Source organism: Natrix helvetica, assembly GCF_964273705.1.
Source record: "Natrix helvetica genome assembly, chromosome: 3".
Taxonomy (NCBI): domain Eukaryota; kingdom Metazoa; phylum Chordata; class Lepidosauria; order Squamata; family Natricidae; genus Natrix; species Natrix helvetica.
In genome coordinates this window covers 153,808,000-153,826,872 of record NC_138549.1, presented here as the reverse complement: position 1 = coordinate 153,826,872, position 18,873 = coordinate 153,808,000, and the positions used below count along the sequence as shown (strand labels likewise).

The 18,873-nt window shown below is 42.0% G+C and overlaps 1 protein-coding gene across 4 annotated transcripts in view; it reads left to right on the top strand.

Annotated features, from left to right (window-relative positions):
- Window positions 1-2,284: 2,284 nt before the first annotated feature.
- Window positions 2,285-18,873, top strand: part of PREX1 (phosphatidylinositol-3,4,5-trisphosphate dependent Rac exchange factor 1) — a 258,200-nt gene continuing 241,611 nt past the window's right edge. Inside the window, exon 1 of one of the 4 annotated variants that reach the window (XM_081947018.1) lies at window positions 2,285-2,696. In XM_081947018.1, the coding sequence (XP_081803144.1) occupies window positions 2,502-2,696 (195 nt within the window). In that variant the 5' untranslated portion in view covers window positions 2,285-2,501. Of the gene's footprint in view, window positions 2,697-13,924; window positions 14,289-15,911; window positions 15,936-18,873 lie in introns of those variants that run through there. The other 3 variants (XM_081947019.1, XM_081947021.1, XM_081947020.1) reach the window with 3 other exon arrangements.

The following is an 18,873-nucleotide window of genomic DNA, read 5'->3' as shown; positions in this document are numbered from 1 at the left end:
TGTAGGGGGTTCGCCCACAGGGGGTCATGTATGCCTGCGGGATGGTCACACGCATACACAGGGGAAAAGTGCATGCAGGGGCTTCATGTGTGCATACGGGAGGGAGCAGGGCATGAGGTGGGGTCGCACATGCATTGCATTATGGATGTGTGCACGTGCGCACTTTGGCACTGAAAAGGTTAGCCATCACTGCACTAGACCAAACTGCCTTTCCTAGAGATAACCCAGCTGGAGACATCCATACTGTACTAGGATGTACATATTTGTTTGTTCATCAAATTTGTGCACTATAAATACACAATATGTTTCCTATATTTATCATGGAAAGATAAAAACAGGAGAAAACAAGAAGAAATGAGAGCAATACAGGTAGTCCTTGCTTATTGACCACTCATTCGGCGACAGATCGAAGTTAGATAGTACTGAAAAAGGACACTCATGACCGGTCCTGGAACTTGTGCCTGTTGCAATGTCATCATAGTAATGTGGGCACTTGCTAACTAGTGTAGACAGGGATTGTAGGAATAAAGAATGTGGGATCATTTGGATTTCTGCATTTTTGCTCCTTCCCCTCCCATCTTCTTTTGAAATTATCTAACTTAAATCGGCTCAGAAAATGAAAATAATGCGCTTCCAAGTCACCTTATCACATACTATGTTTTCCCGAAAATAAGACAGGGTCTTATTTTCTTTTGACCCCTGAAATAAGCACTCGGCCTTATTTCTGGGGAAGTCTTATTATTTTTGAGGTGCAGGAGGCGGCGACATGGTCACCTCATGGCTGCTGTTGTGTTGCAATATTTTCCGGCAGGGCTTATTATCTGGGGAGGTTTTATTTTTGGGGAAACAGGGTAGCATTATTACCATTAAAGCAGGGACAACCGCTGAGTTTTTTTTAAATTAAAAATGATATTAGTTCCTGTACATTTAAAAAGCTGGACCTTCAATTATATGATTGTGGCCATTACCTTGACATGTTCGGCACTTAATGAAGTGCTTAATGAGAGGGTTTTATGCCCTGGAAACTGTTTTAGAGCACTCATACTGATCAGAGTATAAAAGCCCATTTGTGATATACTCTCTCAGCTTCATTTCAGTGGAGCTTAAGTTTGTAGGTTGGTTTTGTTAAAACAAACGAGCCCAAAATCTTTGCTTGATCTAACTCTTGAGCGTCAAGGATCTCAAAGCAGCAGCATCCTTGAATTACACTTTTGTGCCTCAATTTCTCACAATTTCCGCGGGCGTTAAACACTTCCCGAATTCGAGGGTTGCACGCCAGATGGATTTTGCCCGTTGCTTGCAGGTAGAAAAAAAATGGTGGGACTCCTAGATCTTAAGGCTGGCCGGCTGGCTTGCAAAGTATCCAGTCGCTGCTTCTCCATTGCAAGCCTTTGCCGAACCAGACTTCCGTGCAGCGAAAGACAACCCCAACCGCGCAGAAAAGCAGGCACGTGCAACAAGCACGCACACGTGCAAATATCCCGCCAGGGAAGGCTTTCCTCTCATTCGGCAAAGCAGGCAAAAAGTGTAGAATTTTGTGCCGCGTTTTGTATCCCTGTCGACCAACAATTCAAACTCAACTCAATTCGATTCAAACTCAACCCCCTCATATCTTTAACCTTAAACTGTCCACCGTGGACCTCACGCGTTTTCTAAAAGGTTCCTAAGGGGGCGTGCATAAGCGCACCAGCGTGCCTACAGTCCCTGTCCTACTGCCCCCATTGATATATACTCGCTTTATCTGTTCATGGCCATGGTATATTTATTTATATCCAACTCTTTATACCAATCTCATGCGATCATGTCTACGTCTATACTAATATCTGTTACCTTGTACATGTTGACTAATTAAATAAAATAAATAAATAAAATTTGCTCGTGTGTGTGTGTATGGAAGGAGGGTGTAGGTGGGTGAGGCAAATAGCTGCACGAGAAACCGAGCGCAAACACGTTTGCAAGGCGACTTCCTCCTTGGGTCGGAAGGGCAAAGGCCCGCCAAAGCTTTTTTTGTTTGCACCGGATCGTAAAAAATCCCCGCATCTTCCCCGCGTCTGCAGCTCTTTCCCGGCCGCCGCTCTTCTTTGTTCCGGCCTCTCGCCACTCTCCTCGCCGCCCAGACTTCTGTTTTGGGCTGGTCCCGCCGCCTTCACTTCTGAGCGCCGCCCCCGCCTCCGGGCCCGCAGCCCACCCTCCTCTCCTCTCCGGTCACGCCCCCCTCGCGCCCTTCCACTCCCTGCCTGCTCGCTTCTCTCCATTCAAGCGGTCTTCGCGCTCCGCTCTTCGTTAGCCGTCGCCGTCGCCTCCTCCTCTTCCTCCTCGCCATGTCCCAGCGCGGCGCTCCTGCTGGCGGCTGCTAAGGCGAGCGAGGGAGCAGAGCGACTCGTCCTTTGGGTGCGTTTGGCGTGCGCCTCTGGGGGATGGAGGGCGCCTAAAGCCGGCCGCGGAGTGAGGAGAGCGCGGTCGGGACGGTTCTTCGGGAAGGTGAGGCAGGCAAAGGAACCATGGAAGTGCAGTCGGTGACTGGAAGTCCGTCGGTGGCGGCGGCGGCGACAACGGCAGCGGCCCCTGGCCCCGGCGCTCCCCCCTCGGAACCGGCTAAGGATACGGACCGCCAGCTGCGCCTTCGCCTCTGCGTCCTCAACGAGATCCTGGGCACCGAACGGGACTACGTGGGCACCCTGCGCTTCTTGCAGTCGGTAAGCGCCGGGGCTCCGGAGAGGGTCGTGGGGGAGAGGGTCATTGGGGGGCAGGCGAGGAAGAGGAAGGGCGGCTGCGGCGAGGGGCACCGCTGCGGGGAACGTGGAGGTGCCAGCCCTGGGGAGACTCTCGCCGCCTTGCGAAACGAGCTGCGAAGTTGGCCGGCGCCGGTGTAGTCGCGCCAGACTTGTCTCTGGAAGGCGATGCGGAGACGAATCCGTATCCAGTCCGCTGGGGGAAAGGGAGGCGGGGGGGGGGGTTGAGTCGACCCTCTCGCCAGATTGGGTGCGCCCTGCTCCCGTTGTTACCGGGCGGCATCACCTGTAGGGCTTGGAAGCGGCCAACTTGGCCAAAGGGCAAGTGGGCTGGAGGGGCAGCTGAGGACACCGTGCTCGGTTCCTGCGGCTGGTTAAAGCGTACTTTGGTCTCCCTAGGGATGAAAAAAAGGTGTTGGGATTCTGTGTGGCAGAGGGTGTCGCCTTCAGAAGTTGAAGAGGGCTTGGCAAAGGCCCGTCGTCGGGGCTTGGGTTGAGCGGGGCCGGGGATGGTTTGCAAGCTGGGATGTCAACACTGCTCATCCATCATGTGGCTTTCCTTGAACCCCCCCCCCCCCCCCAATCTTTAAGGCTCTTGGCAGAATTCGCAGCCGGCGTACGGGGCGTTTGAGAACTGCTACTGGTGGGCTTCTAAGTGGGTGGTAGAGGAGGGGCAGCGTTTGCCTCATGGTGGGAAAACTGGCCCTTGATGCCGAGAGGCTTGGTGTGGTTTTTAAATCACCCCTTTCAAGATCCAGAAGGCTTCAAGATGTTTACACGCAGTTGATTGGTCTTACCATAGTTCATCAGGTGCCTGGTTGGGCGTAAGGGGGAGCCCTTTGCAAGCAACAGTGATATAGTATTACTAATGGATTTTTTAAATTTGTTTTTTAAACTGGGTGATAAAACCCTTTCTTGTCTGAAGGGTTGTTTTAAAAGCGCTTTCTCCCCCCACCCCCACTTTGTTCTCTCCCAAGAGACGTTTGGGGTGCATGTTTTAGACTTGGGCGACTTTTTCAGCAATAAATCTTGACTTAAGTTGAGACTCTCTTGCCTTTTATTTTAAAAGTAATTCCAGGCACCCTTGTAGTCTTCCTAGAAACTTTTCTTTGTTGCTTGAATTTTGGATTACTTATGTATTTTTATTGGATTAGTCAAGCTATTTGTATCCATGTCAGGCTAATTTTTATTTCTTGGCTAGATTAGCACTTCCCTTTTAGTTTTGCAGCCGTGGCAGTTGAAACTCATCAGCATTCCGAAACATTTCTTCTGTCTTTGCACCCAATTGCTTTGTGGCTAACTCTGTCCTCATGCTCTCCTGAAACTGTGGGAACAAACATTTAGCTTTGAGCACTGCCTAAAAACATCTATAATGGTGTTAGTTTGTAAAGCCTCTTCATTAGCAACAACAGTGTACTTGGATTAATTTGGCTCAACTGCAATTAACAATATGTCCTGCAAAAGCAAGCCATCTTGAAGGAATAATTTTAAGGAATGAAATGTTTGCATTGATACACAGTCTGGTTCTGTTCAGACCAACTATTGGTAGAGCTTCTACAGTGGGTTCTTTTAAAGCCATAACAAGTCAGGTGCAAAGTTTAGTCATTAAAATGCTAGCCATCTTTTCCTATTGCGTTCATTTTCATTGTTCCTTCCTCCCTCCCACTATTATTTTTTTTAATTTGCTGCAGGTCATGACACTTGGCTGTCTGATCTGTCTGATCTCAAAAAGCTAAGCTAGAAAGCTGGACTGGACCTAATTTTTAGTTAGGATGGGAGACCACCAGGAAATTCCAGGATATTTGGGATAGGCTGGAGAGTCAATAAAGCACTGCAGAGGAGAAGGCATTGACAGGTTATTTCTATATTGAGTCCAGAAAATTACATGCGCCTATGTAGTCATCATGAATCATACTCCACTCAAGGGTGAGTTTACTGTTACCTTATTTAAAGGCCAAAAAGAGATCAAGTTGTTTGAAGGACCATAAATATCAGCATGAAAATCCCTGAATCTTTATAAATTCTGTAAGAGGCTCTGTTCTTTGCGTGCTTTAAATTGGATCAGGTTTGTGGAAACCATGGCCTAATATTTTGAAATTCTGTGTATAAAATTTTGGCTACTCTTAAGCAAATCTAACAAATGGATTTCAAAGTAGTTTGTAATACAATATTAATTTTATCTTACACTCTTTTTATTGAATACTCTAATATATACTATACTAGCTGGTAACCAGGAGTTGCCTGGGCATTTATAGATGTCGAAGTGTTTGTCTGACAGGGAGCCATTGAGAGGGGCCTTTCTCCCCTCTACTCCCATGCCCATCATCCCTGCCCCTTCCCTTCCCCCTCGCATGTGCTCCTCTTTCCCGCCCTCTCTACGATCCTGGTAATTGCCCCAAATCCACCAAACACTTCCCCATTGGTCCACTGGAAGGTGAATGTCACGGCTGGCTTTCCAGAGGAAGCTGCGAAGCAACTGATATCACAAACAATTGCTGCTCTAGGGCGCCACACTTGCTTTCTTCAATGGGCCAGGCATTCTAGAGTTATGCTGGAACATACAGACAGAGACACAGACAACCCAGAGGTGTCCCCCCCTCCCGTATTTGTTTCCAGTGGGTAAGTCATCTGTGTATCAGGTTTGGTTGAAATTGCTCAAGGCGCTCCAGAGTTATGCTGGAACACACATACATACATACTATTTAGCTCTCATTAGCTAGCCATACCCTTACTGGGAATCGAACCTGGGCTGTATTACATATTAAGCAGATGTATTAGCACTAAGCCACAGGCTCTCCTCCTTTATCAGCTAAGCCAGGGAAATAGGTATGTCATAGGTATGAAATAGGTATTTATCAGCACAAATGCAACACAAATGTAACAAAGGCAACATAAAAGATGGTTTTCTGCCTGGATGGTCTCCTGGAGTGAGCTGAAAGACAGAAAAGGGAAGCAGTGTGCTCCCTCCCATATTTGGGCATACCAGGGGTTGTGACACAATACATACATGCATACATACAAATATATATGTTTGTGTGTGTGTGTGTGTGTGTATGTGTATATGTGTATATTATTATTATTATTAATAATAATAATAATAATAATAATAATAATAATAATAATAATAATAATAATAATAATAATAATAATAATGAATTCTCCTGGTTTCTAGCTGATGTCTTAACCACTGCACCAAACTGGCTCTTAAATTTAGTATTTGTTATACTGAAAATCTTTTAAAGTGATATCAATTGTAACGATAAATCTTTTACTGTTCAGTAACTTACAATCCAATATAGTATTTTTAGTGTATGCTTTCCAGTTTACAGTTTTAGTACACCACCCAAGCTAGTGCAGAAGGCAATTCTCCCCGATCGTTTTCATCAGAGGCTGATTTATGACAATTGAATACAATTTCATCACAGTATGATTATAGATAATATGGCAGTGTATAGCCCCTGTTTTGATATTATCTTCCCATTTTCTTTGAATCATTTATATAATTATCTTTAATCTATAATGAAACTATTAAGATTGTGGGGAAACAGTTGCAGTTTCACAGATTTGATAAATCCAGCAATCAACAAAACCATAAAAGCAAGAACAGTAAACACATAAATAACAATTTATTATACAGGATAAAAACTATATAAACATGTAAGAAGAATGGAAAACTTACACATTTTGTTAATCAGATAATTTTAATGTGGGATAAGAATATTTTAAATATGTGTTTTTCTCAGAAAAAATATTAACTGCATAAAATTGGATAAAGTTTTTGTATAATCCCTCATTTTTCTGTAAGAACCTGAAAAAAGATGGGGTAAAATTAAAATGAATGGCTGTGCCTAATGAAGATTGCAAGTTATATATTTCTTCCTTTTATTTTTATTTTTTGTGTTCCTCTGATTTGCACAGTACATTGTTACAATATCATGTGGTATGCTTTGGCTTAAAGTACTGTGTGACTCCAGTAGTTTAAATCATGACTTATTCCACCATGTACAAAGCAAAATATTATACATATTTTCTATAAGTGAAATACATGAATTCAGTAGTATTACTGTTGGCTGAAAAGAATGTGGCTGTTGGAAGGAGCAATAGCAATTGAAATCTTGGATTTCTTTAGTAGACATTAAGAGTATGTAATCTTCCAAAACTGTCAATTAAAGTGGCTTTTGGCTTCAAGTTATTGATGTTTTATTTCAGTGGAATGTTCTTCTATAAAAAGCACTTGTTACTCCACCATCATGGTTCTGCCCTGCCTAGACAATCATCCGTCATATTCTGGTTATTGAAGAAGAGAGTTTTGTTGTTCGCAGATCAGGTTATTTGCCACTAGTTCTTGTCAAGTCCTCGGACTTACGACCCGAGTCGGGCAGAACAAGCTGGGACTTCCCTGATTGGTTCAAGCGCCCCTGTTGGCAGGCACGGAAATTGCAGCAGATTGGCTGCTGCCTGACAGCTGTCATATAAATAGGTGTCAGACAGCCCCTGTTGTGGCTTGTTGTTACTAGTATTGATTTGTTAGTAAAGAGTTTAATCACAACATGGCGTTTGTCTTACCTCAGCTTTAGCGAACAAAGCATTGGCGACGAGGATGGCGGGATTCTCGACCACACATTTGTTCGCTGAATACAGCCCTGACCGCGAGTCATGGGACGCTTAGAGCTTTTTGAATGTTTTCTTCAGGCGCAGGATTTGGCAGCTCTCTCACCTGACAGAAAAAGAGGAATTTTTTTTGAGCTCCTGCAGGCTTGAAATGTTCGCGACCGCCCGTGCACTAGTCGCGCCCACCCCTGTTCACGCTGTCAATTGGGAAGTCCTTTTAAACAAATTGAAGGGGCACTATGCCCCTGCGCCATCCCGTTTTTCCTGGCGTCACACATTTCGCCAGTGCGTGCAGCACGAAGACCAATCCGTAAATCACTACATCGCTTCCCTCTGGGCATCGGCGGTACATTGTGAATTCGCCGATTTAGAAGAAGCTCTGCTTGAGCAATTTATTTACAGCATTCGGGACATGCAGCTGCGGCGGAGATTACTGTCCAGGTCTGAACTGACTGGAGCTGTAAAGTATTGACCAGACCAGTTCTTCAAGGACACTTTTTTATGTTCTGTGTATTCCACAGAAAACAGTAGACACCGTTCGAGACAGCTTTTTCAAAACCCACTATCAGTACTTAACTCTTTTGAGGGCTGATGGTCTAATTTAGGAAAGAGAGGCTGGAAAACTTCTCTTTTTCCCCTCTTCTCTGGAGCAGAGATCATCAACTAGTGGTCTGTGGACCACTGGTGATCTGTGAGAAAATTTTGGTGGTCTGCAGAAAAATTATTTACATTTTTTATATTGTAGTAAATACTATTTATCTTTAAAAAAATCATATTAGGGGTCCGCGGGTTTTAAAATTATGAATTTAGTTGTCCCTGAGGTCCGAAAGGTTGGTGACCCCTGCTCTGGAGCACTTTTCACAGAACACGAAGCTCAATTTGGAATTATAAATTGCCTGAATTTCATGAGATCTTGAGAACCATTGTCTGTCCACTGATTCTCAATCATCCAGGTCAAAGTTGACTCAAAGGTGCTTTTTAAAAAGGCAACTGGACTTCTTTGGTTTTCAACTTTTTCAAAGAAAAAAACCCCAAGAAAGTCCATTTGCCTTTTGGAAAAGCATCTTAGGACACCAAGTCCATTGTTAAAAATTGCCCAAGTACACCACTAATGCTTATATTATGCTGCCTGGTTTAATACATGAGAATGTGACATTGCCCTCAACTTGGTAGGAAGCAGACTTAGCTTGTGGAAGCTCCTTCCTCAAGATTATCTAGAAACTCGTCCTTTTTATCACAATGCTTGAAATTGGGAACAAAGGAAACAGCTTTGGGGAGAGAAAAAAAGCATAGATGTTAACGCAATGCCAGAAAGCTATACACACCACCAGAAAGCTTTTCTCGTCTTGTGACAACAAAATACCACAGGGATGAACGAAGGAGTTGGTGTTTTGCGTTTGGGGCTGGGCCCCCTGGTTAAACATTTACCATACAAGCCCCAGATTTTGTTTCTCGTTGTCTCCATAAATAACGCCGAAGGAGCAAAGAGCCCAATTCAATGAGTAGGGAGTCAAGAGTTTTCCAAGGACTTCCAGGCTCCCGTAGTAATGTGAAAAAATCCTTTTCTATATTCGATGCTATAGACTTGCCTATAAATCAGGCTGTGTTAATTGCAGATTTTTTTTTAAAAAAAAAATTCTTTTCTTAGAAGTCTAGCATGTGGCCATATAGCAGTGAAGGGAAAGGTTTCTCTGTGTGTGTGCCTGGAGACCTTTTCCCCTCTGCTGGGTGGGGGTCTTCTTGCAGATACAAAAGGCCCCTTTTTTATTTGCTTTGTCGGGCAGATCCCAACACTTTTATTTTACTTCTGTGGGTTAAAAGGGGGAGCAAGAGGGGTGGGGGTGGGGTGGGAGTAGGAGAGGGCAGCCTAAATGTTACAGTATACAACATTTTCTGAGTTCCCCCAGGAAGTCGCCATATTCCCTGCAAGAAAGCTGTGCAGCTTCTTTCTTGAGCTGTGGAATATAATGCAATTTTAGCTCCATGCATTAACACAATTTTACAAGAATGCATTATAAAATGCTTCTTTCTTGGCTTGGCAGTTAGTTGACAGTGTTCTGCTTTGCATCTTTGAATCTGAGTTGAATCCAGGGCTGCTAGATTCCTTTGGATTATGAAATCACAGAATTTCAAAAAGTTGCTGCATTCTTTTTTTTTTTACCCTTAACCCATTTTTATTTATTCTTTATTTTGTATGGATTCTGAAGAATTCAGTGGCTGGGATCTTAACTGTCTGATGAACAAATTGAGAAGCACTGTGTATATTTATATTGACACATCTCCCCAAACTCTTTTGCTTCCAATCTCTAAATTTCAGAACTAGATTTTCAGTGAGTACAAAACTGTAGCAGAAGTTGTAAAGCTGAAAACAGTTGGAATATACAAACACACACACACACACACACACACACACACACACACCTAATCTATCTCTTTAAAGATAGCCTCTGGCCTGTATACATGCCCCAAATCTCTTCTGTATTTTATAAATGCCAAAGCCTGTTAGGATTACATTGCCAAAATTTAACAGAAGAACTTTTCAGCAATCTGTAGTCTTAAAATACATAAACTAGAACTCCCTAAATACCCTTGAAATATCCTTCCTGCCCAAACTAGCACAAAGTACAGTTAGTCCTTGACTTAAGACCACAATGGAGCCCCAAAGTTCTATTGTTAAGTGAGACATTTGTTACGTGCGTTTTGCCCCAGTTTATGACCTTTTTTTGCCACAGTTGTTAAATGAATCCCTGCCGTTGATACGTTAGTAACCTGGTTGTTAAGTGAATCTGGCTTTCTGACTTTGCTTGCCAGAAGGTCACAAAAGGTGATGGCATGACTTTGGGACAACAATGTCATAAGTATAAACCAGTTGCCAAACATTTGAATTTTGATCACGTGACAATAGGGATGCTGCAAGGGTGGTGAACGCGAAAACCGGTTATAAGTCACTTTTTTCAGTGTCACCTTGAACGGTCACTAAATGAACCATTTTAACTCGAGGATTACCTGTATTAGGCGTGCACATTTGCATTGCTGCCCTGCTACTAGGCCTGCCATTGAAGGTCCCTAGCTGCCCAAAAAAAAATTACACTTGTAGCTACAACTGCAACCTACCCCTATTTTTAATGCTTTGTCCTTACGACATTGTTTTTGTCTCCTACCTAGCTCACAATAAAATGGTTTGATTTTTTTTTTAAAAAATGCTCCAGTATTAAAACAATATTTTCACAATTTTTGCCAAGAACCCACCTACACTTGCCCAATTAGGGAGAATGAATGATTAGTTGCTTTCTGCCAACAGGCAATGCTTTCTTTAGCTTGCCTGATATTAAAAGGGAGGACGGCACCACTTGCCAACTGTGTTACTGTGACAGAAGAGGAGGGCCTGTCAATAGGGGCAGTGAATTTTATTCTGGCAAACAGCTATCTGGCTAAAGCACGGTGGATTGCACTTCATCACGGTCATCTGACGATTGCCCTACGTGTGATGATTACATTAAAGGTTAAATTTAATCTTTATTTGGCTAAATGTATTGACAGGCCAAATTTTAAGACAAAGATATGAAAGATCTGGGATATAAAAATGATCACACTCATCCCCAAAACTGGCATTGGAAATTATTTGCTTACAAACAAATGTTCATCAATTCTGTTGATACGTAGTACATCATTTCATATATTCCTGCTTCCAAGTGTCACGTTAGACTGATGTAAATAACGCTGACATAAATTTTGGTTTGCATCGATTACATTGCTGCCAGTTAATTTTGTTGGGGTGTTTTTTGTGCTGACTTCTTTCATTCCCTGTTGCATAAGTGTGTAACATTAGCACACAGGCTGCTATCAGATAAAGTAAAACCACATCCGTTGCCTTAAAAATATTTTGTTCTGCAACTTGGCTGAGTATTTAGCTTCTTGGTATTTAGGATGCCATGTAATCTGGAGCAGCTGTTCTGTACATGGCCCGCTGCTCTTTTCCCCATCTGCGATTAGCTGCTGCAATTGGCCTTTGAACCATTACAAGGAATGTTTGTCTTGGTCACTTCTTGGTGGTGATTTCCTGTGTCCTGCCTTACAGCTCTTGTACCTCTTCTTAGGTTCAGTAGGTGCTGATAATAAAGCTGCTTGTCCAGAGAAGGCAAACCATCTGGTTTCTGTAAAACATTGTTTTTCAAACTTGGTAACTTTTAAGCGGTGTGGACTTCAACTCCCAGCATTCCTCAGCCAGCAGAATTCTTCTCTTAAAGTTGCCAGTTTGAAAAAACACTGGTGTAAAACAAGTTGTATGCATGGTGGCTTTGGAAGGGAGGAAGGGAGTGTAAAATATAGAAAAGGGCAGATTGAAATGCACTTTCCTGTTTTTGTTATTGCTGAAGTATAGATCAGATGCATGAGCCTGGCACTTGCCACAGGGCGTTTATCTGAAAGGCAGCTGGGCCATGTATTCCCATTCTGAAAGTGTTGCTTGCTTTGTTCAAAATGCTTGATTTCATACAAGTATCTTCTATTGCTTAAGTACTCAAGAAAACAGACAAAGATCCAATCCAAAGGGTGTCTCCAGAAAACAGTTTACTTGTATAAATACAACAATCTATATTTCCCCAATAGGAAAGGAACCTGGATATGAATGTGAAATGAAAGCAGGCAATTTATAGTTTAAGTCAGATTGAGTGGAAATTTCTTCGAAATCTCATTTTTGATTAGCTGAGAACTTAACTTGGTGATCCCCACAGCTCATTCTTTCATTGAAGCTGTTGATGCTGTAGGTCTCTAATGAACCTTGAGATTAAAATGTCTGCAATCCAATATATGTGTCTCAAGGACTGTCATAGAGTCGTAAATGCAAGGGCTTGTAGGTGTCTTGGAAATTATCAACTCCAACTTAGTCCAACCTTGCGCTACAGTTCGCTATTACTAATGTGATTCTGCTGTATGGGTGAGATATGTGTAACTAGCATGATAATGATGGGGGACAGTGAATTATTTCTGTGTTTTAATTAGAAATAGGATTTTCTGGCATGGGTATTTTAGGAGCATCTGGAAAGGCATACCAGTGTATGCAAGTTTTGGGTTCTTCGTGCTGTTAGTAACAAAAGATACTATAATAAACAGGGATTGAGGAAGAAGCAAGAAAGTCCAACAGCTTCATCAGATATTTCCTGAGCTCTGGAAACACAATTATTTTCCTATATATCCCTCAACTATGGGGTGGCTCAGTGGCTAAGACGCTGAGCCTGTCGATTGGAAAGGTTGGTAGTTTGGCAGTTCGAATCTCTAGCGCCATGAACGGCGTGAGCTCCCATTACTTGTCCCAGCTTCTGCCAGCCTAACAGTTCGAAAGCACGTAAAAATGCAAGTAGAAAAATAGGAACCACTTTGGTGGGAAGATAACAGCATTCCATGTGCCTTCGGTGTTTAGTCATGCTGGCCACATGACCATGGAGACGTCTTCGGATAGCGCTGGCTCTTTGGCTTTGAAACGGAGATGAGCACCGCCCCCTAGAGTCGGGAACGACTAGCATATATGTGAATGAGTAATCTTTACCTTATCCCTCAACACATTAGTTCATCCTAATTACCATGAACTCTTGACATTTGTCCTCAAACTCTTAAATGCTTGCATGTTCTTTAGTGTGATTTTTGTTTTCCCCCAAATAGTACCTATGGATTTTTCTCCCTGTGATCAACCAGGTTATTAGTGTTTTAAAGACATACATAGATTCCCTAAAACAACATAAGCATAATTGTAGTCTACATGCAGATTAACTCATGTTTTTTGGATGCTGAAAGCTGTTTGGGGGATGTTATTTTGCATATCATGTCATGTTTTTAGGGACTTGTAGCCATGTAGCCATGATGTTTTAACCTGATTTTAATTAAACCAATTTTTAGTATGCAAACATACTAACTATATTGTTTGTTTATTCAACATATATGCTACCCATTTTACCTGGAGGCCACTAGGCAAATTACAATGATTAAAAAAACTGCTAAAAGCATTAAAACATCAAAGCAATAAACAGCAACATTGACTTAAAATTGACAAAGTTGAGGAGGAAGGGAGCAAGGTGAATAAAAGGGAGAGATGGGATCTTAGTCTATTAACCACCTCCAGAATGATGCACCTCCATTGGGAACCTTAATTAAATCATAATGTGTAAATTGCAATAATCCAGATATTGGGTCAAATCAAGCCATATTATGGCTTAACATGGTACATAAAACCAATCAATGCCACCTTTACTCAAATAGGTGGTCAATTGAAATAATTATAATAATCATCACCATAAAAACCAGTTAATATTATAGGAATTGAAATGAATGACTTTGAAATTCAGATTGGTGTGTGGTATTTATGTCCAGTTGATTCAGTGAGATCTGAACTGAGGATGACTTTTTTTTTAAATGAGAAAGCAGAGGAAACTGAATGCAAATCAGCCATCAGAGCGAGCATGCCTCCTCTTCCCCTCTCCTAGACTGGAATAAAGGTTTCCCTTGGTATTTTCATGCCTTTTATGTTTTTGCTTCCTATTAGGGAGCATATCCTTTGTAGTCAGTCCTGAGTGCTACAGCTTTCATTTTGTTTATGCTCCAATCAACCCATGTGGATGTTAATGGCCTTGACCTCTGCATTCACCGTGGAGCTTTGCATTTTTGGATTGATCAAGGCTAAGTAATAATTACAGTTTTGATTTCCAGAGCTGTTGCCACTTCTCATGCCTTCTCTTTGCGGCATTGGCCGGAAGGCATCAGAGCACTTCTGAAAGCAGATAACACAGAAGTCCTGGGCTTCATTCTTGAATCTGCTCCTGGTACTTGGAGCTGATTTCCTCCCCATCTGCCAAATGGGATAGATTATAATCTCTACCTCATGCAGGTTTATGAGGGTTTGTTCATTAGGGTTTGTAAAAATGCTGCAGGTTACCCAGATGAAAGAGGAGTCAGGTAATTACTGTTCTCTAATAAAGTCTGGTATAACTGCCTTCTCACAACAAGCAAAAGGCCTCTTTCCAAGCAAAATAATTATCTGTATTGCTCTGTGATGCATCCTGTGGTTTTATAGTGGTCTGCTCAGAGCTATATTCAGCCATTGAGCTTGTGCCTCTGTGAATTGTTTGCACCCTCAGTTAAGACCTTTTCCTCAGAGTTGCCTTAAATTAAAATGAATGATATTTTGCATAAATGTGTGTCTGGAGATGTAGGGAAGCAGCAGTAGAACTATCTTGTAAAATTTGGCAATTTTCTTTTTAGGTTGTCCAAGATATTTTAAAGCCTGGGGAAGAGATTTCACTGGTCTTTCCCCATTACATAATTCATTTCCGTTGCTGTTAGTTATTTGAAAAGGCTTTGATCTTGTTTAGCCTTTGACTTGTAGTAAGTTACTTAAGGGCTTCATAAGGAAGCCATATCTATGATGGAATAAAATTAGTTAAGTGGTAAAATTGTCACTCCTGGTTTCCTTGAGGAAAAAGTTATACAGGTGGTGTTTTATTCTCAGAGGTTCAGGGTAAAATTGTAGATAATGAAACTGAATAATGAGACTTAGAGTTTAGGGGAATTAAAGGTTTAGGTTCAATAGTATGCCAGGGGTCTTTAAATTTGTGGACTTTTAAGACTTGTGGCTTTCAACTCCCAGAATTCTGGGAAGTCCACAAAGTCTTAAAGTTGGCAAGTCATTGTCTTCCTCTCATTAGTGTTTCCATAGTGGTACCTCTTTCTCCTTCTTGTGTGGTTGTTGTGGATCTTCCTGGGTCAGCTGAATTATAAGAGTCCTTGTAGCAGCTACCAATCTTCAGATGAATTCACTTGACTGGTGATGGAGAGAGTTGCTCTGATTTGTATCACGTTTGCCCATAGTGGTTTCTGGGTCACTTTTTTATGAACTTGGAGGTATGACTTCTTAATTGTACTACTGGATCCTAGTGCTGTCTGTGGTAACCAGAGGAGGTTCTTGAGAGTCTGTGGGCAGTACAAGCATTGTGACTGCTCGTGGCAATCTCCCATTTGTGCCACAGTACGCTAGTCAGTGATACACCTGTAGGCAGCATGAACATTTGATCCTGTGATTAAGAGACTCCTCCACTGAGGTTGTGAAAGAGCTCCATGGAGCAAATGATCCAGCATTAGCTATTTTTTCATGGCTTACTACCTCCGTCATTTACCAGGTGATTTGCTGTGAGGAAGGCCAGCTTCTATGAGGAAGCCAGGCTGATGTGAGATTTGCTGAGACAGAAGGAAGGAAGAGAAAATACAAGTGCATTGCTCTGATGATCTAACACTAACCCTTGAAAAATTTACTATATAGATATGCAAACATCCACTCTCTATTTTGGTCATGCTTTAGGTATCAAAAAGAAAGGCCAAAATAGCAGATGTGCATAAACCACTGAGCTCTAGTCTGTAATTTATCAATTATTGATGTACAATGCAATTTTATTATTAGATGTACATTCTGCCTTCAATTTCAAGGTTGTGTATATAATGTTCCTGCCTTCTATTTTTTCTACAACAATAACAACAACCTGTCAGGTGGATTCAGATGAGATGAGAGTGACTGGCCCAAAGTTTCCCAGCCAACTTTCGATGTCTAAGGTAGGACATTGAAGTCATGGTTTCTACTCCAGCACCATAACACCTTGTACACACACACTAGATGTGAATGAGTCACATCTATTTAATTCAAAATAGTAGATTTGCAATCTATTATTTTGTCCTGAATGAGTGTACAACTATGAAAGAAATGGTTAAAGGTAAAATCCCCCTTAAATTTTGTTAGATTCCCGTGACTTCATGGACGTGTTCAAGTTGTTTCTTTGGCAGCAGTCCAGAAGTACTTTGCCATTTCCCTATTCTGGAATATTCTTTCAATTCTTAATCTAACCTATAGCCTTGGGATTTCCTGACTATCATTCCCGATACTAACCAAGCCTGAGCTTGCTCAGCATTTTTTGATATTAGACAAGGTCAGCTAGGAAAAGCAATGTATGCACCAAAGATTAAGCTGTTGGGACCAGCTGTAATTAGAGATATTGTATCTTGATGTGCTGTGGATATTCAAGGCTTCTGATGAAAATTAGTATGGGAGACAAGATGAGTTTCATCTTCAAAACTTTCATCTTAGCCTTTATAAACCAAATTTGACTCAAAAGAGGTTGGTTTGTTGTAGGTTGTGTTTTCATTTGTCATTTAATTTTAAATCCATGCCTAAAAGTGGTTTGAAGTGTTTGGCGGGTAATATTAGAAGTTAGAAACATTAGAAATTGAGCATGAAATCTCAGACCTGCAGTTTATTAAAAATATTCACTTTGGGTTGGATAGTAAGTAAGCCAAATAAGGGGCAAAGTTTGGAAATGTTTCTTGGGTCAGTCTGTTGGATCCAACTTTCATTTCCTCTTTGTTCCCAGTATAAAATGGCTGTCCATTTGCCCTTTCACGAAGATTCAGTAGCTGAGTCCATATGTTATTCTAGGCCAGAGGTGTCAAACTGGTGGCCCGCAGGCCGGATGTGTCACACGGAGACTACGCCTCTCCCAGCTCCCTGAAAAGGAAAAATGTTAAAGGAGAAATATCATGTGATGGCAACCTGATGTGGCGAGTTTGACACCTGTGTGCTAGGCCAATGTTTTCTTAACTATATTTTCTGAAATAATATGAAGTTGCCTGGAGTTGAATAATACACTAAGCCAAATACATTGTGGGCCAGTATGAAGTGTATGAAGGGGCAGTTGTTATTAATAAATCATGTGTTTTGGTCCATTTGGTCTAGTGGTTAAAATATCAGGCTAGAAAGTGGGAGATTGTGAGTTCAAGTCCTGTCTTAGCCATAAAAGCCAACTGGGTGACTTTGGGCCAGTCACTCTCTCTTAGCCCAATCCACCTCACAGGATTGTTGTTATGGGGAGAATAGGAGGAGGAAGCGGTATTGTTTGCCACCTTGAGTTATTTGTTAAAATAAGACCGCCCCGAGTCCCTTGTTTGCCACCTTGAGTTATTTGTTAAAATAAGACCGCCCCGAGTCCCTTTTTGGGAGAGGGGGCGGTTTAGAAATCTAAATAAATAAATAAATAATAAATAAATAAAATAAACATAAATATTATCCACCTTTGCAATTCATTCAGCAAATGAGGTTAATAGCTTAATGCAAATTTGAACCTACTTAATGTGTAATAGAACAAGTAAACACTGCACAGGAAATCTCCACCCTGCAACAATGACTTATAACAAGAATATGTTGGAGAGTGTTCACGGTTTTATGCCACTGTGATGAAGGCTCAATCTGTTTCCTCCTTACCTGAAATTGCTGCAGAAGCTCCTCCAAGTAAAAGATAGTGACTTTTAGAAAACCTTGAGTCTTTGATATTTGCTTTTTCTCTGTCTTCCCTTCAGTCATTGGCTGTTTTGCAGCCACCCTGCTGCCAATGCAGTTGGTGTTGTTTTGCAGAAGCTTCATCAAGACTCCACAGGAAGTACAGGGACCCATCATTAAAATATTCAACATGCTGAGCAGTGGTGGGTTGCAGGCGGTACGCCCTGGTACAGGCGTACCGGAGCCTGCCCGGAGGACTGGGTACCGCTCCGGTACAGTGCTTTGGACGGCCCGCCCACCCGTACTCCTTACCTGTCTTTAAAGTCTTCGGCACTTCTGCGCACGTGCATGGCGCATACAGCTGATCAGCTGGAGCGTTGCAGAAGCGTCGCTGGACAATAAGATGCATGCGCGCACTGCATGCATGTGCACGCGCACTGTGCACATCCATGTGGACAACGCCGGGCCCGTCCCAACCGTACTGGATCCGGAACCCACCACTGATGCTGAGGATCATGTAAAAAAAATGGGAAAATGGCAGGTTTCAGTCTTTCATCTGATTTAATATTAATTTTTCTTTTTTGTAGTTAGCATCATTTAATATGCTTTGGTCCAGCAGGCAATAGGTTGGATTTTAAGTACCAACATTTCCATGGAAGCCCAGTATTGGGAAATATTGGACATAGACTTTGCTACCAGGCAAGGTTATTTTGAGAGAGAAATTCCCTGGTGTGGCTGACATTGGAAATTGGCTATGTTTATAAAACACGCTTAACCAAATCAACAAGATTTGGCATAGCTGTCAGACTCATTCTTCTGCAAGTTGAATCTGATATTGTCACATCCAGGGCTGAGTTCAGTTTGCACCAACATTGCAGTTCATTCTTGCTATGACTTTAAGTGAGAAGCCACATTTTTGACTCTAAATAGCGAAATACATTTCCCCCTAACTTAATGATCCACAGCATATAAAGCCAGAGTAGCAATATCCAGAAATATATTCCAGTCTTTCATACAAAATTCCACAGAATTAATTTCCTGACAGTCTACCAATACCTACATTGCTGCTAGAAAGTAAACATCATTTTTTCCCCATTTAAGAGCCAGTCACTTTCTTCGTGACCTTTATGACAACTAGTGGATACTATGCATTAAGTCTGCGTTGCTTTTCATTGTCAAAGGTCCAGTTCAGAGCATCATAGGTGCTTCAGAGCATGCAGGGCA